The sequence below is a fragment of the Cryptomeria japonica genome, chromosome 10 (assembly GCF_030272615.1).
Source record: "Cryptomeria japonica chromosome 10, Sugi_1.0, whole genome shotgun sequence".
NCBI classification, from domain to species: Eukaryota; Viridiplantae; Streptophyta; class Pinopsida; order Cupressales; family Cupressaceae; genus Cryptomeria; species Cryptomeria japonica.
The window spans coordinates 408,532,037-408,559,924 of record NC_081414.1 but is presented as its reverse complement, the minus strand read 5'-3'; the positions used below and the strand labels follow the sequence as shown (position 1 = coordinate 408,559,924).

General features: G+C 36.4%; 1 protein-coding gene across 6 annotated transcripts; it reads left to right on the top strand.

Annotated features, from left to right (window-relative positions):
* The first annotated feature begins 99 nt into the window (after positions 1–99).
* LOC131038549 (uncharacterized) lies at positions 100–24,312 on the top strand. 6 transcript variants are annotated; one of them, XM_057971018.1, is made up of 3 exons: positions 100–254; positions 7,731–7,829; positions 23,746–24,312. In XM_057971018.1, exon 3 carries the CDS (start codon positions 23,746–23,748, stop codon positions 23,980–23,982), a length of 237 nt encoding a protein of 78 aa, XP_057827001.1. In that variant the 5' UTR covers positions 100–254; positions 7,731–7,829; the 3' UTR covers positions 23,983–24,312. The 6 variants fall into 6 exon arrangements, with proteins under 6 accessions (XP_057827001.1, XP_057827000.1, XP_057827003.1 ...); XM_057971017.1 differs by having other exon boundaries at positions 23,743–24,312; XM_057971020.1 differs by having other exon boundaries at positions 23,709–24,312.
* Positions 24,313–27,888: the final 3,576 nt, after the last annotated feature.

Sequence of the window (27,888 nt, the reverse complement as noted above, 5' to 3'; positions counted from 1 at the left end):
ACATATAATGACAAATACAATTTATTCAATAAGAAAACCATTGAGAAAACGAGAATTCTTCTTATAAAGGTGACCATCCCATAGTCTTTTTTACATATAAAAAAAGTCCAAATTTAATTAAAAAATAAAATAAAAATAAAAGTGTTGTGTATTTCAACAGTCCGTTGACAGTCCATACAAGGATCTTCTGGAACCGACGCTAAAGTGGAGGAGGAGTGTGCAGCCAAGGGGGTGAGGAGCTTTGTAAATCACTGGTAAGCATTTACAACACACTAGAGTTTTGCTTTAATGATTATCTTTTGCCACTGTGAGACTCTGATTTTTATAGCACCAATTTGACGTTTTTTTCCCACCTTTTGGTTTTGGGCCTCAATCTTTTAGTAGTTATGCAAAACACGGAGAAAAGTAGGGCGGAGATGGACTAAGATGAATGAATCACTTCTTTAGGACCAAACAACATGATGACAGATCTCAAGTCTTTAACAATTTTAATTGGAAGGTAGCACGATAAAATTCTTCCTGCAAGTGACTATGAAAATGATTATTTAAATCTGGCATCTTGAAACTGTTATGCATCAGCATAATCCCTTTCCATATCTTTCCAATGCGTTAAAAAATTCCTGCTAATTTATTTGTGTAAAAGTCTGATGAATGACGGGGCTGGATCGTTTGCCGTTTAGGGCATAGATATTTACATTTTCTACGTTTTAGGGCTTTACAATATTCCTTTTGCCTTTATCACTTATTGTCCTGACTATGGACGGAGACTAAACATTAGCGATGCTTTCTTGTTTCCCTAGAAATGTAAGCTTAGCTGTTTGAATCCCTCCATTGATGCTTGGCTGTTTGAGTCCCTTCAACTGATTCTTGGTTTGGTACTGTTCAAATTGATTAATAAATTCCAGCCCCGACGCAAAGCTATTCCATCACATTTCCAATGAATTCAGCTATTTCGATATCGTGCATCTGTTCTTTAAACATCGACTACTATGATGGCTCCGCATGAAAACATTTTTCTCTCTGTAGCCTTGTTTTAACATTTTAAAACTAGACTACTATCAGGAGTGCATCACTCTTCAGTCGTACTGCCTCGTTTTAACATTCGAAAACTAGACTAATTTCAGAGGATCGCAAGTGAAGAAGACTTTTTTGTGCTCCTTCTTTGAGGCAAGTCTGTCTGACCTTTTTAATTTCATTCTGGGATTTTTTTTGTATGCTGTTAACAATCCTGGCCTGCTTTAACACGGACACAAATGCACCGCAGAGGACCTATTTCCTATAATAAGTGAATGTTGCCTTCTGGACTTTTACATCTTGACTATAGGATTAACGGATGTTTGGCAAAGGTAGATTTTTACCCCTAGCGGTGGATCTTGTTCTATTTTTTTGGCTTCATGGTTTTGTGGCAAGTTTCTCTGTGTTTGATTTTCGGAAGATTTCATTCTCTGGCATTAGAAGATTAATCCCTTTGGACAAGAGATTTGACAGGGTGCTTCATTAGAATGGAATTTCATGAATTAATTGTTAGAAAATTTTGAACCTTAGAAGTTTTTGAATCTAGTCAAACAAACAACATTGGGAATGAATTGAAGTTTCTGAAAACATAATTCTACCATTCATATAGTATTATATCATTAACAAACTCCTTTTTCAGATTTTGCATTTGATTCATGCTTGACCACTCATTGACATGGCATTGCAATGGTTGAGTTATCCTCATGGGGAAACCTGCTTGTTGTTTATGCCCCTCAGCAATTTTTTCTCCTTGGCAGTCTCACTTTGTTGAATGTATCTTTCAATCTTCGTAGGGGATCCATATTATCTGAGTTTGCAATACTTCAGAAGCTTCAGGGCCTCAGCTTGTCTAATAACGAGTTTGCTGGCATAATTCTGATTTATTTGGGAAGTATTTCAGATCTTGGGAAGCTGAATTTAATAATGTAAGGTTTTATTTAAAAAATGAACACCCAAAAAAATATCTTCTGAATGGGTTTTGCTTAATAAACCCTGCATCCAATTGAAACTTGAAACTCATGTCATGTTTGATCTCAATCTGAATCTTTTAACAGTTGTGGATTGTATAGAAGCAATCCTGTAGATCACAAAAAGTTATTAATCATAAATGTCCTGATTGGTATCTGTACGGATGTTGGCAGTATTTTCCCATATAAAAGATGCTGCTGCCGCTCCAACTCCAAGACAGTGGCTGGTATCATGAAGTGATGCTGCTGGTTGGAAAAATAAATTGTGGCCTAATCTTGCGCAAATGCACCATGCAAAACATAGATTTAAACTACTTCATTAAAATCGCTTAAACTGAATAACCAATTACAGTCTAAGTTCTGTTACAAGGAACTGCAAACACTAACACTAAAGTATTCAACCCAAATAATTGGTCCTGCACTAATAAGAGCTCATGATCTTGATAGACACATAAACAGCCTCAGTTTTCTTTTTGGATGATTTCACTGCTGTAAATAATGCTTTTAGTTTTATAGGTGGTTTACAGCTGTCTTCTAAAAAAGTGTGCAATAATTTTGTTGCGTATGGACAAATTTTTAACAATAAAAATAAACATCATCTTCAAATTAATCCAAGAACAAAGTGATCATCCCGCTCCATTAAGAGCTTATGATCTGGATATACACTAAACAATCATATATTTGTCTGCTTCAGTGATTTTAGTGCTGTGAATGATCCTTTATTTTACAGAGTTTCCAGCAGTCTTGAAAACGTCTACATTCAATTTGTTGTATATACAGCCAAATATTTTATTATTCTCTTAACTACGTAAAACCAATTGTTTAAGGAACAGACATAACTTGTATACCAAGTAGGTGAAGGAGACTTTTCTTAGGAGCAAAGGGATTTTTTTCTGTCCTTAGCATAATTTGAGATCGAAAATTTAGATATGTTAGGCAAAATCATTATAATTAAAGCCATTGTAAGAAAGCACAAGAAAAACTCTACTATTTTCTGTAGACAAATGTTATGAGAATTTGCTGGACTTTATTATATCTAGATATATGGTATTGAAGAAATGAAAATATCTTCAATCTCATGAGATCTTGTCATCCTGTATGATGACCAATCTTTCGTGTGCTTTGGTTAAGTGGCTGAACCATGAGGTTCATCCTTATCCTCATTAAATCAGAAACGACTAGCACTTAGTCTAATTTGCAGTTGCACCCTTGCGGTGTTTTTAGCTCAGATCTGGCTGCTACTCATGTTTGGGTGGGAACTTGCCAATAATATATGTATTAGCTTTTCCAAGTGACACAAATGATCAAGAATATGCAAATTGATTTGTTTAACCACTGGCCTACCAGAGATCAAAGGAATTTAGTGCACTTCTGGAGACTGTAAGTCTCATGGAAGTTGCCAAATGTTTTGCTTTATTCTTGTGTTTATAAGCAGTTGCAGATATCAGGCTGAAGCAATCAACTGGAGTGACATAAAATCCATTGTTTCGGAATGGTTCAGGGGTCAACGTGACCATACATTTGCAAGATTGAGTGTGGATTGTCCTTGCTCAATCCATCCCAAGTGGTATGAGTGTAGATACTCTGTAGTTAGCAGCTGAAGATCATCCTCAATCTTTTAAGAGATCATAATCTTCTTGTTGCTATTATCAAAGAGAAGCTCCACTAATCTATTTTTGAATTGAGAGCTATGAGTGAAAGAGCTTTCTTGTTGTTGGTAGAATAGTCATGGCCATGAGAATGAGTTTATTGTTACCCCTGCAAAACTCATCTTTGTGTTTCCTTTTGTCAGATTTCTTGTTGTTGGACTCTTGATCTCGTGTCAATCCAATCAATTATGGTTCCCCTGTCAGTTTGCAAGATCCTCTTGGGATTTATGGAATTAAATCAATTTTTCGCAGGATGTTTGAGATTGCATGATTCCAAATGGAAATTGATGAGGTTTGTGGTTGACGATGACAATGGTGAAAGAAATGTAAAATGACAAAGATTCTGAAAGGAAATGGTGAAAGTGAGTGCAAATTTCACTTAATTTTTCTCTGACATGACTAGCAAAATGGTCATCTAAGCCCTGGCACATATTTTAGTTGTCCATACTCAATGTGTTCTCAGCTGGCACACTTCTTCATTGGCTAAACCCTTTAAGTTTTTCTGCCAAGCTATCAAACATGGCATAAATTGCCCAAGTGTGCACCTTGAGTGACTTTGCCACTAGGATTCTGCAGCCAAATTTCAAACATGGATTAAGCATTGCATTTCTCGCCCAAGTCAATAATAAGAGGGCAAGTTGATTAGTAATCTGTTAATGCATGATAGCCTCGGTAAGATAAATGATTGAATGAGAGATAAATGAAGTCTCTCATTCAAACATTTATTATCGTGAGGGGGCACGATCAAGTGATGTCTTGATCGGCCATGTTCAAGGTATCGCTTGACCGTACCCAGCCCACTACATATACCAAATGAAATGTGTGAGAATGGACATTGAAATAAAAATGCTCCTCCTCTCCTGCAACATAAAAGAAGACAATCAGATTTATACAACAATTCAGTGATAGATAATACATAGAAGAAGATAAATTTTAATTCTGATCCACAAAATTAACATGATCTGTGTATCAAAGAGGGAAAAAGGTTTTAACTAAGTATGAGATGCACTTGTGAGGTGGCTATGCCATAAGTGAACTCTGCCCAACATTGGAAAGAAGGGCTAAAACAGTGTAAAGTTGCTCCAGCAGTAATGAAAAATCAGAATGTGGCACACTTTCTTTCTGACTATAGGATAAGCGGATTCTGCCAAACACATTTGAAAGATGGCAATAAGTAGCTGATTGTGTTACAGGGCTTATATGGCTACTTTTCAGTCGATAAAATGTTTGTTAAAGCATTATTAAATTCTGCCCAAATCAGGGTTATAACTAATCTGATGTACATCCAGTGCACTGTATTATTGAGTTAGCCATCTCCAAGCTCTGCTGGCACATTTTGCTGCTGGTTCAACCTTTCAATTTCTCCTCCAAGAGCACTTTTGGCAAGGTAAAACCATAAGTTAAAAGCACAAAGCATGAAAGAACAGTTCCTTGAGGGTTAAGTACTCTTTTCAATGGCAATGTCACTAGTTTCTTGCGCCTAAGGTCTTAAATAGATAACATAATTCATGAGGCACACTATAGAGTTGGTATTGCTACATAAAATTTTTACTCAGTGTAACAAGAGGTTGGCAAATAATTAAGTGAATTCCACCTTGAATTTTCAGTAAGACCTGAAAGTAAAAAACACAATAAAGTATGCAAGGAGTGAAGCTAAATGTATGTATATATGCTGGCTGTTCATCATTTTAAACTTAACATGACACTTCCTTTATGATTCACAGAGAACAAGGCTTTTTGTTTATGTTGACAGGCTTGTGATGTAATTTCCAGCACCATAGTTGAAGGGCTAGCAGCAGTTTGCAAAGAGTTTTCAGCAGCATCATTCCTCTATCCTTCATATTCTTCTTGTTTTTTATCTGCTGTAGTACACTTCCATATGAAGATTTTTTCTTTTTCAAGGTCTGTTTCACATTCCATCAGGCTGAATATCCAATTTTCACTTACCCAAACCCTGGGACAAGTATTGAAGAGTAATTCATCTCTTAGTCTGAGTTATTGTTAGCAGAAGGGAGATCTTAAGGATTCAAGGCATCAAATACTTCCAAATTAGGGTCTCAAATCCAAAGTATTGTCTTGCTGTTATGCTCCGGTGTGACTGGTTTCTTCATGTTTAGGTATTTGGAATTTTTCAAATATTCCAGAAGGTTCAAGATCTTTTAGAGGATTTACCAGATTGCTTCAAACTTCCATTGGTCACTTATGTGCAGTAGGCTATTATTAGCAGTGGTCGCACCCCTTATGGCTATTCATGGCTCTCTATGTATGGGCAATGGGAACGAGCCTAACTTAGACCTTTATTATTTTATTAATTGTTTTAGGACTAGTTTGCTTTAAAGTTGTTTTCTTTCTGCTTTTTGTAGATTCAGATGGATTCAATTCAAAGCAGTAAAGTTTCGGATATTTTATTATATTTCTTAAGTTCTTAAAAGCTATCCTTTGTCAACTTTAAATAAGTGCTTTGGGCACACGAGTTGTGATTACCAGTTGACACTGGGCTTTTGCTGTGGAAGCTGTTATAATTGTGGAACTTATGTTTGTAATTTCATGAAGTAAATTGAAATAAGATTGAATTAGTCAAGTTTTGTATTGATGAAACATATCCGTCTAAATGGTTTCTTTGTATGATGTGTAGTTGTTTACTCCTAAATATGTGTGTTGTTCAATATATTTTTTCTTAAAATATCTTGTTGGAATGGAACATTGGTCTTTGTTTAGCCAATAGGAAGTTGTGTTTGTTAATTTGCGCTTGATATCTGAAAATCTCCTTTGCAAGGCATGATTATCAACAGTTCGGTGCATGCATCTGGGGCAAAAATATAAGCAAATAGTAAGTTCAATTCATTGAAAGGCCCCCAGTGAAATCTTGAATAGTGTGCACACTTGTAGATTTTGTTTATAGTTTTAGTCTTAGGGTTAGTTTTAGGTTTAGTTAGGTCTTAGGGGGCACCCCCTTATAATTTGAAGAATTGTTCTACCATAATATTGTTTTGTTTTTTGTTGTTGCACAAGAGACAAAATTGAAACATAACAGAGTTAAGAATTTGAAGTGTTAGGATTGAATAATTTTTGCGGTTTCTGCATAGCTAGAGGTCCTTAGCCATCTGAAGTATATGACATTCTTTGGTGGAATGTTCAATGCACTTGTGACGAGCACAATACTTTATCCATTATCAAATAAAGAAACTGAGCTCTTAGTAGAGCCACTCCATGATTTATTTCTATTCTTTGATTATGAAATGGCTGAGATAGAAGATCAGCAAGGGTAGAAGATACAGTCCTTTTCTGGGATTCAAAAGAATGGTTGGGTTTTATAGGTTCCTTTTTCTGTATGGTCTTCACCTTCAAAGCAACCTGAAAAGAACACTTTAAGGAAGTAATAGTAAGGAGCTAGCCCCTTTTGGAGATGGGGAAACAGCAGCTTGGTCTCCACATAATTGTAGTCTATGCACATAAGACAATTTGTTACTTTAGTCATTTACTAAATTGAAGCTTTAATTACACGGGTATGAAATTGTACTGACTTCATGAGAAATGACATTTTTAATCATTACACTTTAGCATATATAAGATGTTTTATAATTACAATACGATTGTATGTAATATCTTAGGCAATAGTTTTTTGTCAAATGGTCAATTATGGTGTTGTATTAGCCAAATTTCAAGCTTAAAAGTTCCATCAATCATCATCACATATTAAAAAACTTGGACAAAGTAAAAAGCCTACCTATTTGTTGTAATTTCAAAAAGAGAGTTGCATGTATTATCCACATGTAAATCCATTATAATCCTTTGGAGGCGTTTTCATCCATTATGAAGTGTCTCACCAATTGCTCTACATCTTTATCTCTTAAAACCCATAGTTACCAAAGAAATATTTGATGTTAAAGCTTTCCAATTTGCCTATATAAATTGTCATGTTACCAGTAAGATTTTGATTTGGAGGATTTTTCTTTAGAGGTGGCTTTTCACTTATTTGTGATATGTAAAAGTTTGCAGATTTCCATAAAGAAAATAGTTATGCTACTGTACTTCTTGTTCTTGGTACTCTTATGTTTGTTGCATTCTCAAGAAAACTAAGTTTAACATTTTAATACAGGTGTATGTAATGATACTCTGACACTCAGAAGCTTTCTTGCTGATTTTTGGATCATAATTTAGCATATAGGTGGACACATTTCCTATCAACTAAATCAAGGTATGCTCAATTTCATGTTTCTTGTGCATTTTTTTTGTTTTTGTATGTAAAGGCAAATCCAAACTAATATTGATGCATAGATCGATATATTATTATTTAGTGCTTAAGGTACCTTTGGTTAAGGAACCCAAATCTAAATAGCAGCAAAGCTACAAATTCATTGGATTATTTTCAATCTGGGAGATATTATGAATTTAAATGAAAGGTGCACAAAACATCACAAGAGGCTTAATCTGACTCAAGTCAACATGTGGATTCTCTTGTTTGCTGCCTTTATACTAATCTTGCTAGTTTAGGTGTGGGTTCAAAGTCTAGGAAGGCAATACAACAGCTTTTTTTCCCTGGTTTGAGTATGGTTTTGTGTTAGTAATATAATAAGTGTTACAAGAATCTGCCAGAATTGCCAATTCCAGCCGATTCCCAAGGCGAGGCAGCCTGGCAGAGTCCACAAGGCTCGAGACTCGGACTCTCTGAGTCTGGTCGAGGCTGGCAGAGTCTCAACAGACACCCGAGTCTGACCAAGTCTAGCAGAGTCTCAGCAGATTCTCAGAGTATGATGATCAATTTATGTTTATACTTATGTGATCAATGTATACTTGTGAAAATCTCTGAATTTCTTTGGTTTTTCAATTTGCCGAGTCTTTGCCGAGTCTGGGCATCGAGTCCAAGTCCGAGTCCAAAATTAGCTTGCTGAGTCTGAGGTGAGTCCGGGTCTTGTAACACTGATATATAGAATTGCCAAAAAATAAAATATCTCATAATTTGCCATAATGAAAATACTCTTAAATTGTTGATTCATTGATTTGTCAAATGTCAATACGAAATGAAAATTTCAATCAATAATCTTCATATTGCTCTTCATCGAGAGCATCAAAGTCGACATTGGGTCTTGAGAGATTGATGAACGCTGATTCACAAATTTAATAATTAATATTTATAATATGGAGAATGCCAGCAAGGTCTTAAAAAAAGGATTAAATGATAATAAACTAAAACAAATTTAATGTTTACTCTTAGTAAAGCTCAAAGGGCATATGAAGGTTTATGCCTATTGGAGAAAAAAAGGTATATAAGGAAATCCAAAAAGGAGAAGGAAGGATCATCATCAAATATGTTTTATAACTACTTATTGCTCCTCATGGAGCATGAAATGTGATTGAGCAATTTGAGAAGTAATTATTTGTAAAAATTTCTGCATCACAAGGATTTTATGTCTATGCCAATTGTACAATCCATTATAATGTGAGTTAGGGTTTTTTACATTCAAAGCAAATTAAGAAAAATTCAAAAGGGACATTACAAATGGTATCTGAGCTGGATCTTGCCAGTCTGTGAGATTTCCTTACTATGCAATTTAGTGATAGAGCCAACAGATGTTATTAAAGAAAACTTAAAAAAACTCTTACAATTTTCAAAGGACAAAGTGATAGAAACTCTGTTGGAATTTAAGGCAGAAGAAACGAACATGGACATAGAGAATGACAAATGCAATTATGCAAATAAGATTGATAGAAAGTTTGACCTTATGTTAGATATGATGGGGCTAATGTTACATATGATGCATAACAACCAAAAAACAAAGAATAGTTCCAACAATCAAAATGGTGAGGCATGTTTTTCTAACAATAATAAACAGAAAAAGTCACACACAAGGAACCAAGGGTGGGACTATTAATAGATTTCTTCGTCCCACTTTCTTTCAAAGGGGAGAAAGAGCTCCCATTGGAGAAGCACACAATTCAATGCAAGATCATATAAAATATAGAAAACTCTTGACAGAGATTCAAGAAGCAATGTGTCTCAAAAATTACATGAATATTAAGAAAGGCAAGAATGGGTCAAGAAATGATCATCAACAAGCTTTGGGTAAGTTAACATTATCTACATTTGATGGTTCTAATAAGTGTACTGCTTGTGCATGGGTGCAGTAGTTAGACACATATCTGTTGTTGAAACCTATGACTGAGGATGATGCCATCAAATTCACCACTTTATACTTGGAGGGATCGGTGCACAAATGGTGGTACCATGGGTTGATTACCCAAGGACATGGTCCAATAGACATATGAGAATTTTGCAGAAGGTTGATTGACAAGTCCAAATAAAGGATCCTGAAGTCCATTTTAGAGGTTTGGCTTAGTTAAAACAAGAAGGATTAGTGGAGAAATATGTAGAAGAATTCCAAAGTTTATCTGTAGTGGTGCTTGATGTTACGGAAAGATGATTAATTCCCCTTTTTACTGAAGGGTTAACTGACCCTATTACAGGTTTGATTAAGGCATTTGATCCATTGACCCTTCAAGGGCCATTTAAAAGAGCTTTGAATTTAGAAACTTCAGTGGCCAAGAATAAGTTTTTCAGAAAACCCCTCCTATAGGACCAAATATGAAACCTTTCAAAAAGTTTTTTTCTCAACAAAAGACACTACCATCAAAAGCAATTCGAATGAAGTAACAAAAAATGAGCTTTGTCAAAATAAACCATGGGAACTTGGACATTGTTGTTTTGGAAAAGGCTGAGTACATTACATAGAAGTAATGTTTGATGAGGAAGAAGAATCAAAACCCAAAGTAGATTAATGTTAACCCTGAATCGGAAATAAAAGGAAAAGATGAACATTCAAGGGGTTCACTTGCAACCTTGTTAGGAACTCCTAAATATTATTCTTTCTGAGTAAGGGAAGTTACAGTTCTAATCAATAGTGTAGCAACACGTAACTTCATTGATGAAGGATTGGTTGTTAAGAGTGCTATGGATAGAAGATTCTAACGGATTCAATGTTATAGTGGCTAACGGTTTTACCATTCCATGTACTAAGAAAATTGCATAGTTAGAAATTGCCCTTGGTAGGCACAAGATGCAAGATGATTTCTATGTGGTAGGCTAGGAGAAATTGACGTGGTTTCAGGAGTACATGGCTACGCTTCTTTGGGAGAATTTACACAAAATTATTAGACTATGGAGTTAAGGTTCAAATCAAAAGGTAAAGATATAGTGTTACAAGGCATTACTAGTGGATCTCCTAGAGTTATATTAGCAAAATGAATGGAGAGATGTTTTAGGAGTGGACAAGTAGCACGGGCAGCACAATTTTTAGAAACCTCCATAGCCACTACACATAAGAAAGCTTTTCATGTGGACACACAATTGCTTGTACACAAGCATAGCATGGTTTTCAAAGACATTCCTTTAGGATTGTTTCCTGATAGAGGGTTTCAACACATAATAGAACTAGAAACTAGAACAAAATTAGTAATTATTACTCCTTATAGGCACCAAATAAGTTTTAAGGAGGAAATTGAAAAAACAATTTAGGAACTTTTGGAGATTGGTCATATTAGGCCAAGTTTCAGCCCTTTTGCATCTTCTGTTGTATTAGTGAAAATGAAAGATGGAACTGTGTGAATGTGCATATATTTTAGGGCTTTAAACCAGAAAACTTAAAAAAACAAATATCTAATTCCTAGAATTATGAGTTAATTGATGAATTGCATGGGGCTGTTTACTTTTGAAAAATTGATTTGAGATTCGAGCATCATCAAATATAATGGGCATCATCAACTATGATTAAGAGAAGAAAATGTTTATAAAATCGCTTTCTAATGTCATTTTGGGCATTTTGATTTTTTAGTTATGCCCTTTCATCTAACTAATGCCCCCACTACCTTCCAATCATGTATGAACCATGTGTTCAAAAATCAATTTAGGAAGTTTGTCTTAGTATTCTTTGATGATATCTTGATCTACAACAAATCGTGGGAGGGACATCTACAACATTTGGATGAAGTTTTGGGAATATTAGATCAACCATCCTTTTATGCTAAGAAATCCAAATGTAAGTTTGGGTTGATGGAGATACTTTATTTAGGACATGTTATTTGTGCTCAAGAAGTAAAAGTCATTCAACAAAAGATACAAGCCAATTTATCTTAGTTGAGAGGGTTATTTGGGCTTTGTAGCTATTATAGAATATTTGTCAAAGTTTCTTTCAATTAGCCATTCCATTGACAAGTTTAACCAAGAAGGGAGCATTTGCATGGATAGAGATTGCTCAACGGGCTTTTGATAAATTCAAGAAAATAGTAGTTTCATGTTTTATACTAGCCATTCTAGATTTCTCACTTTCTTTTGTTCTAGAATGTGATGCCTCAAGTGAAGAAGTTGGAGCAGAATTAATGCAAAAGGGACGCCCAATAGCTTTTTAAAGCTGGAAGTTAATACATTGAAAAATGTTATTCAATCTATGATAAGGAGATGCTAGCTATAATGCATGCTCTAGTCAACTTTAGACAATATTTGGCTAGTGGTCAAAATTGTTGGAGTTATTTGTTCAACCCCACAAGCCCATGAATCACTTGCAAGCACAACACTTGTCACAAATGGAGATCAAGAAAGAATAATTTGCTCAATAGCCTAAAAATTGTATATTGATGCACACAAGATCATGATTACAATAAGTTCAATAAATCCTTATGAAAAGGATGAATAAAACCCTAGATGCAAACCCTAAATAAAGATAAAATTAGCTAGTGCTGTGTCACAATCATAATGAATGAGACAACTTAAGCTATTATTAGCCTAATCTAATAAAAGATAAAAAAGCACCTAAGTTTAGCTTAAGTGAATAAGTATAAGGACCTAATTATAGAATTAATTAGATAATTTCCTAATTATTTCAACAAAAACATATCATAGTAGTTTGATGTTCTTTCTTAGCCAAAGAGATCTAAATGATAGACGACAAAATTGTTAAGTAAGCATCAATCCTATGACTTCGACATTGAATACATCAGAAGTAAGAATAATGTAGTAGTCGATGCTCTATCAAGGAAACCTTATGTTCATTATTGGAGATTTCTCATGATTGGAAGGATAACATAATATAGAGTATAGGGAGGATGCATTTACTATTGACATTTGGAAGGAAAGATCCATGATGAAAGGTGTAAGGTAGCAGTTGATCTTATTCTATACAAAGAATTTATCTTATTTGAGGATCAAAGGTAAAGGATAAGATTTTGAAGGCTGCACATCACACACCACTGATAGAACATCAAGGTTACTTTAAGACCTATTGACAAATTAGGGAGAGATTTTCATGTAGTGTCTCGAAGAAGATGTTCTTAAGTAAATCAAGAATGTCTTATGTGCTATCTGTTGATATTAATTAGGGAAGGGCGGATTCATATTGCCTTAGGCAACACTGGAATCCGCCCAAATAAGGGCTGGCCCCTCTTCCCTCCAACGTGGCCCTATCCCCCACGCTACATCAAATAAACACTCAGCGTGCTATCCAATAGGGCCGACCCTATTAACAAGGCAGTTAAAAGGAAATAATTAAAAGTTTAAATTATTGGAAAAGCCGACCTAGTTAAGGAGTTCGCTCCATATAAATAAAAGATCAAGATTCATTTGTTATTCACTTAAGCAAAAAATACAAGCTCTCCCATCTGATGCGAAATTCCTATATGGTGCGAACTTTAGTCTACTTCAAGCAGCAACCTCATTCACCAATTGAAGATGCGAAATACACCTTAGGGTATTTGACAACATTCAAGGGTATGTACAGCAAGCTGATTGGAGGTTGCACAACAAACTAATTGGAGGTCTACCAACCATCAATATCCAGCAAAGCACTAATTGAAGGACTGTCAATTCAAGGGTCATACACAGCATAATTCTTAGAAGCCTACAATCTGAAGAAGGGAGCAACAGTATCTATTCTGCATATGACAGCAAGTGAATGTTGAAGGCACCTTCTGGATAGCAACATCTGAATCTGCAAATACCAGAGATAAGTGTTGTATTGATTACATAACTATAATCCATAATCAGATCTAAGGATCTTTTTTGGCTGGGTTTTTCCTCCTAGGAGGTTTTCCTAGGGTAATTATGTCTTGCTCTCAACTTGTTCATTTCTATATTGCCATTTTCTTTCAGTTAAACTAACTAATTAGAAACTAAGTTATAAATTCTAAGTTATATCAATCTGAAAGTGTTAAAATTAACATGGTATCAAAGCTATAGGCTAGATCAACTTTCAGATTTCAAAATTCAGTGCTCCTTTATTTCCAGATTGGTGTCTCATTTTAGGTTAGGTCAATGGGGCTGAAAGTTGAAGATAGGCTTGATGGGAATCTAAACTTTACTTCCTGGAAAGTTTGAATCAAGTTGGCTCTAGAGGAAGAAGATCTTCTCCAATTCATAGAAGCAAAAGAGCTAACTGAACCTACGGATGCAGCCGAGCTAAAACAATTCAAAAAGGATGCTGTCAAGGCCAGGAAGATTCTCATTGATTCAGTCAAAGACCACCTAGTCACCTCTATTGCCTCATTTACCACTGCAAGGGAAATGTTCAGCCATTTACAAGGTACATATGAAATTAACAATCTCAGTAGGGCAATTACTTTAAGACAACAACTACTTAATATCAAAATGGCAAAAGAAGATTCTGTTATTTCCTATTTTATGAGAATTTCAGAACTAAAGAATCAGCTAAGTTTAATTGGCCATAACATGGAAGATAAAGACCTTGTCATGATTGCCCTAAATGGTCTACCTCACTCATGGGAGTCATTTATCCAAACCATAAGTGGTAGGACTGAGTTACCCACCCTTGATCGCCTTAAAAATGACTGTATCCAAGAAGAGTCTCGCCTCATCACAAGAGGGCAAACCAAAAGTTCCCATATAGATGATCATCACATGCTTGCAGCTCAATGCAAGAAAGGGGAAATTGGAAGAAACCTTATCCTAAAAGAAATAGGGAATTCAGACCATTTAGTTCCCAACACCCTTGGAAGAAACCAAGAGATACCTCGCGTGCCCGTTGCTTTAGATGTGACAAATTTGGTCACTATGCTAAAGAATGTCAGTATAACCCTAACCAAAGTGAAGCCAACCTAAATGAAGTATCAGAACAAAATGATGATTTTTTATTCATCTCCGCTCTGTCTAACAGTGTTCCTTCAGATAGCAATACGTGGTTGATTGATAGTGGTGCCTCCAGACACATCACAGGCTACTGTGATCACCTTTTAAACTTAGTAGAAAAGGATACCAGCCTTCATGTAGTAATTGGTGATGACGCTCTTTATTCGGTAAGAGGTTCTGGCTCTACTTCTCTAAATTTAGTTTCTGGTATTTCCTTGCACCTCAATGATATCTTGTTTGTTCTTGGAATTAAAAGAAACCTAATTTCCATTTCTGCTCTAGAAGATAAAGGTTATCAAATTGCATTTTCTAATGGAAAAGTTCTTGCATGGCCTAAGAAATCTAGTTTTAAATCTGCTCGTATAATTGGTCATAGATATGATAGTCTTTATAAGCTCTCTACTAACCCTATCCAAGCACTCATTAATGAGGTTCCTGAATCCTGTGAGTTATGGCATAGAAGGCTTGGACACTTGCATTATCAAGCTCTTCCATCCCTTGAAAAGTTAGTCAAGGTATGCCTAAACTCAGTCAAATCCATGATAACACTTGTAAAGGTTGTGCTATAGGTAAAAATGTTAAAAGTCCATTTCATAAAAGTGAAAATAGAGCTAAAGACAAACTAGAACTTGTTCACTTTGATTTATGTGGTCCTATGTCTATAGCATCTCCTAGTGGATTTCTTTATTATGTAATCTTCATAGATAATTTCTCTAGGAAAACTTGGATCTACTTCTTGAAATCTAAAGAATCCGATGAAGTCCTAAGTAAATTCAAAGAGTTCAAAGCATTAATTGAAAACTCCTCTGGTAAAAGAATTAAATGTTTAAGATCTGACAATGGAGGTGAGTACACCTCCGGTAGCTTTTATGATTTGTGTTGAGTCAGGAATTAAGAGGGAGTTTTGTGTTCCATACAATCCTCAACAAAATGGTGTTGCCGAAAGAAAGAATAGGACTATTGTGGAGGCTGCAAAGGCTATGATTCACGATCAAGACTTGCAGACCTCCCTATGGGCAGAGGCCTCCAGAACAACAGTATATATCCAGAATAGATGCCCTCACCGTGTTCTAAAGAATATGACCCCTGAAGAAGCCTTCACAGGATGCAAACCAGACATCAGTCACCTCAGAATCTTTGGAAGTCCTGTTTATGTTCATGTGCCCAAAGAAAAGCGAACCAAGCTGGAACCCTCCGGAAAGAAAGACATTCTAGTCGGTTACAGTGAATCCTCCAAAGCATTCAGAATATACATCCCAGGTCAAAGGTATGTTGAGGTAAGTAGGGATGTTACATTTGAAGAAGATATTGCTTTTAAGAAATCAAAAGGTTCTTGTGTTATTGATGAAGCTAATGACAATCAAGATATAAATGTTGATTCTAACCCTGAGATTCAGAGGGAGCAAGTAGAACCTCCACCTCAAGATGATCATGATGATCCACCAGAGCCCATGAATCCCACTGATATTCCTAGTGACATTGTCGTTACCAAAAAGAGGCCTCTTTGGGTAAGGAACACCATTCAAGAAGCTGAAAGATTTGCTGCTCCCAGTGGCACCTTCCGTCAAACTAAGAGACCTCAAGTGTTCTCCAACTACGTTGCTTTGATGTGCAATCTCATTGAAACTGAACCTTGCAATGTTGAAGAAGCCTTGATTCATCATGCCTGGAAGCTTGCTATGGATGAAGAATCTCAGTCAATCATCAAGAATGATGTGTGGGACATTGTGCCTAGACCCAAAGGTAAATCTGTTGTTTCCTCTAAATGGTTATTTAAAATTAAACATAATGCTGATGGTAGTATTGAAAAATATAAGGCTAAATTTGTAGCTCGTGGTTTTTCTCAAAAGGAAGGCATAGACTATGAAGAAACATTTGCTCCTGTTGCTAGATATACTTCTATTAGAACTATAATAGCCATTGCTGCTGCTAGGGGTTGGAAACTACATCAGATGGATGTTAAGACTGCCTTCCTCAATGGTGTCATTGAGGAAGAAGTCTATATTGAGCAACCTGAGGGTTATGAGATTCAGGATGGATTAACCCATGTGTGCAGGTTAAAGAAAGCTCTGTATGGCCTTAAACAAGCTCCTCGTGCTTGGTATGAAAGAATTGATAAATACTTGCTAAGTCTAGGCTTTTGTAAAAATGATGCTGACTCTAACATATACTTTAAGGTAGCCACTGATGAAATGCTAATTCTAGTTCTTTATGTGGATGACTTATTCCTTATTGGTAAAGATGAACTTATTATTAGATGCAAGAAAGAACTAGCTTCAGAATTTGAAATGAAAGATTTAGGTCTAATGCATTATTTTCTAGGTCTAGAAGTATGGCAAAGATCTAACGAAATTTTTCTAAGTCAAGGAAAGTATACTATTGACATTTTGAAAAGATTTAGAATGATGGATTGTAAACCCATGTTTACTCCTATGGAATCTAACTTAAAGAAGTTAAGTGTTTCTGCAGCTAACTTTGAATTTGCAGATCCATCTGAGTACCGATAGTTGATTGGATCACTGATGTATCTAGTTAACACTAGACCAGACATATGTTTTGCTGTAAATGCTCTTAGCCAGTTCATGAGCATGCCCAAACATGTTCATCTTGTTGCAGCCAAGCATATCCTAAGATACTTGCGAGGCACAGTTGGTTTTGGGCTGAAGTATCCACTTAACACTCCAATAACCTTGGAAGGTTATTCAGATGTAGACTGGGCTGGAAGCGTCAAAGACAGGAAAAGCACCTCTCGTATTTGTTTTAACTTGGGATCCGCAGTAATCTCTTGGGCTTGCAGGAAACAATCCTCAGTGGCATTGAGTACTGCTGAAGCTGAGTATATTGCAGCAAGTGTAGCTTCTAGAGAAGCAGTGTGGCTTCGCAAGCTTCTTGCAGGGCTGTTTGGTCAGGCTTGGGATCCTACAGTTATTCACTGTGATAACTAGAGTTGTATTAAAATGTCCATCAACCCAGTGTTTCATGACAGGTCAAAACATGTGGAAACTCACTATCATTTCATTCGGGACATGGTGCAAAGAGGTGCTATTCAGCTGAAGTATGTCAGCACTGATGAGCAGGTTGCAGATATTCTTACCAAACCTATATCCAAAGTGAAGTTTGCATACTTCAGGGCAGACTTGGTATTATGGAAAATGAAACCCTAATTGAAAGGGAGTCTCAATCTCAGTAATACGTTGTGTTGTATCAAACCACCCTTTGTGGGCAATGTAAGGTGGTATTGCAAAACTTCTCAGGGAGAAGTATAATTATTAACCATCCTCTGCGGGCAATGTAAGATGGTATTGTAAATGTTAAACCACCCTCTGCGGGCAATGTAAGGTGGTATTGTAAACTTCTCAGGGAGAAGTGTAATTAGTAACCATCCTCTGCGGGCAATGTAAGATGGTATTAGTGTAATTGATTGACCATCCTCTGCGGGCAATGTAAGATGGTCGAAAAGATCCTCTCCACCCTCTGCAGGCAATGTAAGGTGGATCTAGTCTATGCTTGTGTGCAAGCTGGAAGATTTTATTATATAATTCCATTCCTTGCTTGTGTATGCAAGATGGAAGATTATAGTTATGTTCTCCTCCCTAATTAAGAGGGATTAGGGAAGGGCGGATTCATATTGCCTTAGGCAACATTGGAATCCGCCCAAATAAGGGCTGGCCCCTCTTCCCTCCAACGTGGCCCTATCCCCCACGCTACATCAAATAAACACTCAATGTGCTATCCAATAGGGCCGACCCTATTAACAAGGCAGTTAAAAGGAAATAATTAAAAGTTTAAATTATTGGAAAAGCCGACCTAGTTAAGGAGTTCGCATATAAATAAAAGATCAAGATTCATTTGTTATTCACTCGAGCAAAAAATACAAGCTCTCTGCGAAATTCCTATATAATGCGAACTTCAGTCTACTTCAAGCAGCAACCTCATTCACCAATTGAAGATGCGAAATACACCTTAGGGTATTTGACAACATTCAAGGGTATGTACAGCAAGCTGATTGGAGGTTGCACAGCAAACTAATTGGAGGTCTACCAGCCATCAATATCCAGCAAAGCACTAATTGAAGGACTGTCAATTCAAGGGTCATACACAGCATAATTCTTAGAAGCCTACAATCTGAAGAAGGGAGCAGCAGTATCTATTCTGCATATGACAGCAAGTGAATGTTGAAGGCACCTTCTGGACAGCAACATCTGAATCTGCAAATACCAGAGATAAGTGTTGTATTGATTACATAACTATAATCCATAATCAGATCTAAGGATCTTTTTTGGCTGGGTTTTTCCTCCTAGGAGGTTTTCCCAGGGTAATTGTGTCTTGCTCTCAACTTGTTCATTTCTATATTGCCATTTTCTTTCAGTTAAACTAACTAATTAGAAACTAAGTTATAAATTCTAAGTTATATCAATCTGAAAGTGTTAAAATTAACACTATCAAAATAAAATATAACTTTTTTTCCTTGGAGTGTTATTGCAACCATTACTAATTTTGAACCAAAAATGGGAAAGTATATCAATACATTTTATTTTAGGACTCTCTAAGTCACAAGGTATAGATTGTATATATACTGTGGTTGGTAGGCTTACTAAGTATGGTCATTTTTTTGCCACATCTATGAGCTCAAGGCACACCAAGTAGCTGAGTTGTTTTTCAAAGAGGTTTTGAGATTACATGGGTTGCCAAAAAACATATTGAGTGATAGAGATAGTCGGTTCCTCATCTTGTTTTGGCAATAACTCTTTTATTTAACTAGAACTGAATTATCGTTAAGTATTAGTTATCATCGACAAACCAATTGATAGATGAAAATAGTCAACAAATGGATTGACAATTATTTGTAGAACTTTATAGCCAGGCATTTGACAGGCTAGATACAATGGCTTTATTTGGGGGGACAATGTTACATTACTACATATCGTATGTCCATTAGGATGACACCTTTCAAGGCCTTATATGGTTATGATGCTTTATCCTTTTTTGCTGAATTGGTTGTTTTAGATAGCTGAGTACCAGGGGCAAAAGATCTAGTCAAGCAGAGTCATGAAATTTTGGAATCATTCAAGGAGAATTTACAGAGAGCACAAATTGAGCCAAAGTTATATGTTGGTCAAAATTGAACTGAAAGCACATTCAAAGTAGGAGACATGGTCTTCTTATGGCTACAACCTTATAGACAGATCCCTTTGAAAAAGAGTGGAGTATAAAAGCTAAAACCAAGGTTCAATGACCCTTATACAATCAAGTAAAGAATTGGGGAGGTGGCATATGAACTAGAATTATTCCATAAAAGTAAGATTCATAATGTATTTCATGTCTTTTGTTTAAAAAGAGCATTGGTAAGTCAAATTATTCCTTCGTTAGAGCTATAACCATTTGATTTTGAAGGAAATTGATTTTAATTTCTAAAGCTATTATAAATTTCAGAGAAATGAAGGTAAGGAACTAAACAATGACAAAATATTCGATTTGATGGAAGGATCTTCTTGAAGATTATGCTATATTGGAGGGTGTAGAAATTCTTTAGCATCCTAATTTAGGATAACTTGAGGACAAACAATCTTGGGAAGGGTGGATTGTGGCCCCACCTAAAATTTTAAACCAAAGTTTAAAACCTATGCTCATCTATTACCATGAGTCTTGAGAGTTTGGTGATTGCTGATTTACAAATGCAATAATTAATATTTAGAATATGGAGGATGCTAGCAAGGTTAAAGAAAACAATTAAATGATAATAAACTAAAATTAATTCAAAGTTTAGTCTTAGTAAAATTAAAAGGGCATATGAAAAATGTTTCTACGGATGGGGCCATTCTCCTTGGGTTCTATTATGGTTCTTATTTTTCAACTACGGAGTTCCTGACATTTTTAATTTTCACTTAAATATGGGTACACTATATCAATATATCTAATCATTCTTGTGATGGGCTCATTAAAACTCAAAATCTAATCTGCATGAGCTCATCACTCATTAAGGATCAATGTTTGACCTTTTGTGCTCTCGTTGAATTTTATTCCCTCCATGCACTCGAAATAGTTTCCATGGCTTGGGACTAAATAATTTTTATGCCTTCACAATTTGTCTCAAGATGATTGTGTATGATGCAAATTGAGTCTTGACAACCTAACATGGTATCAAAAAATAAAGCAAATTAAAAAATTAATAAGTAAATGATGTATCAAATTCTTTTAAAACATAATAAAAATAAAATTACCTTCAACAGCTCAAGTTGGAGGACTTGAAGATGGCTTGAGATATATGATTATCTATCATAAATTTTTGGATCTTCTCGACCTCAATTTATATTTCTTCAACCAACTCATTCTTTGTACCAATCATTCGCATTATCAAGTTGAGGGAGTGTGTGGCACATGATGTTCAAAAATATGCCCATGTGTGTCTTTTATTAAACTAGCTGCTCTACATTTTTTAATGTTGTTCATTATGACTTGGTTGACATTTTTGGTGCCCACCATCCCTATGGATTCTATGAGTATCTTACGAATGAAGTTTGCATTGTTCACCTGCCTCTCACAATGAATTGCCTTCTAAAACATTGCCCCTCTAGGACACATTGTAATGACATTAAATAGTGGTGTATTTTTGCAATCCTTCCATCCATTAGAAAGGATGGACACATGTATTTTGAGCCATGTATGCTCGATTGCCTTTGATGATGCCGTAATCAGTAGGATTAATTATTATTGACAACTGTCACTATTTCTCATCAATATGGTGTTTTGACAAGGTTGAAAGGAAGTCCATTGCAATCTCTCTCTTGGTTCATTCTTGAAGGCCTCTTCCTATGGGCATCGTCTACCCAGTATTATATTTAGCACAGGCTACGAGGGAGACACTCAGCATTTTTTTTGAAAAGTCCTTCGTAGCCTGTGCTAAATATAATGCTGGATAGCCACAGGTCTTCCAATGGGCTTTTTTTATGGAAAAGAAGAGGGTATCATTTTCTTGGAAAGATGGTAGTAGAATGAAAGGATGTTGGCCAATTGGTATTGTTAAGCTACTAGGAGGGTTGGATAATTATTTTTGGATAGAGAATGTGATCTTTCATTTGCTCTATTATTTACAATATTGGCATCCTCTAGTTTTTTGTGATATATTCCATAATTTGTTTCTTTTACAATTTTTTTTTATTGGGATGATTCTTTTTGGATAGAGGATGTGATCTTTCTTTTGCTCTATCACTTACAATGTTGGCATCCTCTTGGTTGTTGATATATGCCACAATTTTTTCCTTTGCCAATCCTTTTTTATTTGGCCTTAGACAAACTCTTATTCTTAAGCCCATCATATCTCATAGATGAGCTTTCACTCAACCATACAAGCTTGTATACTCATTCCCACATAGGCGATGATGCCAATGAAAATGGCCACCTCCAAGAAATTTCCAATCATGCATGTATGTTGCAAAAAAGCCGGTATTTTGTCAATTTTGAATAGTCTGTCTACTATTGGGCTAATTGAACTAGTACTACTAACCATTTTGTATAACCAAAAAATTAAAAAAGAATAAAAATTTCAACATTTTATTATGTTAATTTAATGAAAAAAGGAAGAAGACAACATTACAATCCATATAATACGTATAAAAGGTTTTAAAAAACATTGAAAACCAAAAAAAAAATTGAATTTAAAAAAAAATGTGAAAAAATCATAAGATGAACTTACACTTGATTAATAAATCTTACAGCTGCAGCGCTCCTTCTCTCTCATAGCACTCAACAAACCTTTTGTCAAGTCTTCACCTTCGAAGAAATATCCAGCAAACATCAGGAACTAAGAATAATTAAAAATGGTAGCTTGGAGGCCAGATAGCCTTTTGGTCTCATCTATTTGTGCAACGAGGGCAGAAATGAGTGACTTCGGGAAGATGGAGTGAAAAGGCATGCACTTTGGGGTGAAAGTAGGTCTATAATTTATAAAGTGGTTGGGAAAAATAAGATTTTTTTCTATTTTAGTGATGGCAGTGAGTGGGTCTGCCTAGGTCCAGCCCAGGTACCTTGGTGCTTGCTGGGCTGAACGTAGGTGCACACTAGGCTGTCCTGGCCTAGAACCAGAGGCTGAACTGATGTTGACCAACAGGGCGTCAACCTGTTCAGCAGAACCTGGTAAGAGCTAGTGATATATCACAGCTAATAAGTAAATTGAAAAAATGCATGTATTGAATATCAGGCCCTTGAAATGATAATCGAATAATGATAATCAAATAAACATGCCTAATACAAATATTAAAATAAACTGTTTGTTGATTTAGTTTATAGGTGAGCATTTTGTATTTAACCTTTGAATACATTATACATTGATTTATCATGTCAGTGGTTTTCTGAGTTCTCATAAATAGACAAAATCAAAAAACGGTGAAGACTTTGAACTTCAGGGATGTAATCTATCTTTTCCATACTTTTTCAATTCCTCTCTTTGCTACCCTTCTTAGGTTTGACTTTATGTACTTTTGTTTGTCCTTTATTTTGCTCATGTTTGGTAAAACTTTTTCTGGAGGTGTGTGTGTCCTTAAACCCCTATTTCAGAGCAGTCGGTCATGTTTTCTCATAAAAAAAGTAAAGAGGTTTATTTAACATCTCCCTTTTTGGTGGAGGTCCTGCTGTCATGTTAACTTTACTGGTAGGGTCAGGCTACACGTGTCTAGGGGATATGTCTGTTCATTATATATTTATATGGAGGACAAAAAATTACCATCTTTTCATAATACCTTGCCATCTAGAGAATTTTGTATATAAGGCATCAGCATTTTCATTTCCATATATGCTCCTTAAATGTAAAAAATGTGTTATGATTTAGTTGACAAAGTTATGCACTGAAATGTATTTAAGAGAACTAATATTCAAGCTTATGTTATTCTGTGGCTTTCTTTTCATACACAATGCGGCTGAAAAGTATTGTTCATGGGTTTTCTTTTCCAGTTGGCTTAACTTATTGGCATGGATTTTGATGTAGAAGATGGGTCTTTGGACATTACTTGAAGGATGTTTATTGATAGCAAATGCTCTAGCCATACTAAATGAAGATCGTTTTTTGGGTCCTCGTGGGTGGAGCTTTTCTGAATTTTCAGGAGACCAAGGAAGAAGATCTTTAAAAGCACGAGCCATTGGGCTAATTTATGCTACGCAATACTTAAGGATGCTTTTGATAGCTTTAAATGCCATCACAATAGTGATCATGCTCGTTTCAGGCTAGCCATGTTGTCAATTTTATAGCCAAAAGATGATTTGTCTTGTATTTCAGTATGGATAAATTCAATTTCTGTAGTGCAATGTGTCATAGGCAAATCTTGAATTGATCATGCTTGTTTTAGGCTAGTTATGTTGTCAATTCTATAGCCAAAAGATGATTTGTCTTGTATTTCAGTATGATAAATTCAATTTGTTTAGTGCAATGTGATCATACGCAAATCTTGAATAGCCCTTTGGGTGTAAGGGCTCCGATTTCTGGATCAATGATGCAATAATTGGATTTAGATGTTTTGATTTAAAACATATTGGCAAATTGCCAGTTGTGTTCAAATTACATTAAGTTGTCCTATAGTTCTCATTGTTTGCCATGCTTTTTTTGCTTTTTAATTGAGGGCAATCCTGTTAAACTTGTGGATGTGATTGCCTTCGATTTCAAGCATTCATGCCTCTTTATCTCATGTCAAGATATGTTGGAACACGAAATTTGTAAATATGTGAAATACAATTTCAAACAAAAGATGAGATCTAATCTTTTTTTTTATCTGGCCTTTTCAAACACGTCATTCAACAATATTTAGCAATAAGTAATTCTAACGTTGCACATTTCAGACAAACCAATATCCTTACCAATTCCATTTATGTGGACTAACATTATGTGAATGTTAGTTATATTGCATATGTTTCTACTTCAATAGCAATAATTTAGTTTCCTAATATATGGGAAATTTTTCTTCTTTTTATCATTTGTTTTTTATTAGCAAAGCAACATTAACTAGGGTGTTGACCCTTAACATAGTCAAAAACTATCAACAGAAAACAAGCAACATCAAGAGAAATGATGTTGACAACAAGAACAACCACCCAAAGGTAGTTAGAAACAAACACAGTCAGACAGACAAGTAATCCTATCCAACCGGAGAACAAAGAAGACCCCAATCAAAGGGAGGGAGAGACACCCAAACCCTAACGAGGGGGGGTTTGGGGCAAGGGAGAAGACTTCCCTTTCCACCTGCGAGCAACCACAGTCCAGGCGATGCTGTCATTAGGTCCATCAAAATAGAAGTCAATCGGAAGGGACCCTGTAGGGTTACAAACAATGGTGTCAACGGAGTGCTACAACAGAATAGCAGGAGGTTGTTGAAGAGCAGCAACAGGCTGTGATAAAACAACAAAAGAAGTAGATCCAACAACAGAAGAGCGTGGCTGTAGAACAAGAGAAGCAGGTGTGGGGACCTCAAGAAATGAGGCCACAAAAGGAGCAACAGGAGCATCAATAGTCGTGAAGGGCATGGCATTGATATCATTCTCATGAGAGGAGCCAACAGATGCAGAGTCAAGAGCATTGACTGTTAAGTGATCAGCAATAGCATTCTTCCACCAGGTAGAGACACCTTTGTGGCATGATATAGAGCAGTCCGAAGCAAGATGACCTGTAGAGAAGCAACTCTTGCAATGGAAGGGGAGGCTTAACAGAGAGGGAGTGCACTCCACAAGCCCACAACATGCCCAAAACCAAATCCCGATCAGCAGAAGAAGAAAAGGAAGCAAGAAGCTCAATATTGTGAGCCACCAAAGGCTGCCAAGAGTCACTTACCCAACGATGAAGGTCTGGTAGAGAAGGCTAGAGCCCAGAGAATCTGCACACAAGAGCACAACGTTGGTAGAACCCAATGTTGTCGACAACATCTTGTCCACAAACCACCACGGGGGAGGATTTGGCACAGGGAAGAGGACGAACCCCCTTCGAGGGTTGGGCGGAAGATCCGGCCACACAAGCAAAGCTATGCTTGCCAGCAGGTTTGGGCATAGAACCAACATCATCAACAACAGTCGGCTGAGAAGCATCACCAGAAGCTAGAGAGTTGACAATAGCAGGACCCTCAACTAGAGAACTAGGGGGTGTGGGTGTTGCACCGGGCAAATCCCCATGGGGAACATGGGGAGCCGCAACAAGAACCACTCAAGGAGAGCATCAGACCAAACAACAACGACATTGAACATACCATGGGTCATAGGAGTAGAAGCCCCCTTGCGAGGAGGAAGGGGGGGGGGGGGAGTCAGAGGACAAGGGAACGCCACAAACATCCGTAGCAGATAACACCGTAGAAGCAGAAACCACTGTCGAACCAGAGGCACCGACAACAACATTCAAATGGAGAGAGGCGGGAGAGCTGTTGGAGAGAAGCAAGAGAGCCATTTGTATGAAGACTAATGCTTTTTATCATTTGTTAAATGTGAGTTTCAAAAATGTTTATGTTTGCATGGCAGGTGACCTAGCCAAAGTCTTATAATTAGGGATATTCCGATGCCCTAAGTCACTCTAGGGACAATCCATTTCCTTGAGTTACACTCTCTTGTAATGCCATGTCCAAAGAACAAAGGAAAAACTTGATGAAACAATTTATTTTTGGAATAATATCAACATACCACAACACCATTGATATGACTACATCATGTCATACTTGCACTGCAAAGTGCACATTGCTATCACACAAAATGCAATGTCACAAAGGTAAGACAGAGGGAAATACCTCACATATGCATTAGCATGGTGGTACCAGTGGAAGACCAACCATTATAGGGTAACCCCACCACAACTAATTGTCAAGGGAGAGGGGCAGTACCCTAAGGATGACTGAGTATGAATTCATGGTCTCATTCTTGCATAAGGTAGGATGAGGTAATCATCAACCTCCAATCCCCACTTAGGCACACTACACACCTCACACCATATTGGATTGGCACAACTAACAATGCCTATGAGTCACTCCACTCAACTGGATAATAATAATGTGGTTGATTTCATACACAAGGGGTGGAACAAGGGTACAATATCCTCCAATGCACTAATATGACCGAGGACACCTTTGAATGCTCAAGACCAATCTTCAATGAGGATTCCTAACAAAGAGATGAAGAATATCTCGGTCTAATTTTCTCGCATTTTCTACATCTCAAAAACCACATATTTAGAGGTCTCTAAGAATGGAATTTGGGGTCTAAACTTTCATTAGTCCCTTTGAACCATTTTCCATCACTGGGCTAGAAGTTATGACCTTTCCAAGATGGGGTAAGCACATGCATTAGTTTTGGTATTTTTTGTCTGCTTTTCAGGGTTTGAGCATCAACATTTTGCTTTCTCTTTCGCAAAACAAAGGAACTTGGAAAAGAGATCTTGAATTTTGAAGATCAATGAACTAGATTGAGGTTTCAAAGATTAGGGTTTCGACTTATCCATTACCTAGGGAGGATGTAAACAAGAGGGTGAAAGCCCAAAGTCTGAAGCTAGATGAACTTGGGAACTTCAAAGTCCAAAAGAGGACTTATTCGGGATTGGGTGTTGGAGTTTCAACTTTACTCATTTTGCAAGGTAGCCGAAGCTAAAAGGGTGTAAGCTTGAATTTCAAAGCTCAATAGCTCAAGGGAAAAGAAGATCTTTAGGTTACACTTTTGAGTGTCGGGAATTGGCGATAAGCCTTTCCTCATATCGGGAGGAGGCTTAACATAGAGCGGAAGCATGACCTTTGATACTTGACAACCTTACAAAATTTGATGCTTTGGAAAGGACCATTTGTGATCGAGGTTTTATGACAAGCCTTACCTTTTCATGAACTTAATGAGGACCACAAGATAAAGGCTCAATCAATGAGGCATGAAACATTTAAAAAGTTTCTACAATTTTGAATTGATTTATAGGTTTGAGGGAGGGTTTGTCTACTAAAAGGGAGGTTCTTTTTAAACCCAAATAGAGATTCCTAAGTTCATTTTAGCATTGCCACATTCAAGAATGAAAGAAAAAGTACAATGCTATCTTGCTCGATATCAACACTAAGTCACATAACTACTTCAAAATATCTATTATCATCCTTTTTCAATTACATACCTTCTACAAGAGAGGTTCAAAAGTCAA

What these genes read in the sequence shown, in the direction of transcription:
- LOC131038549 (XM_057971018.1), top strand. Translation starts at nt 23,746, where the DNA reads ATGGGTCTTTGGACATTACTTGAAGGATGTTTATTGATAGCAAATGCT.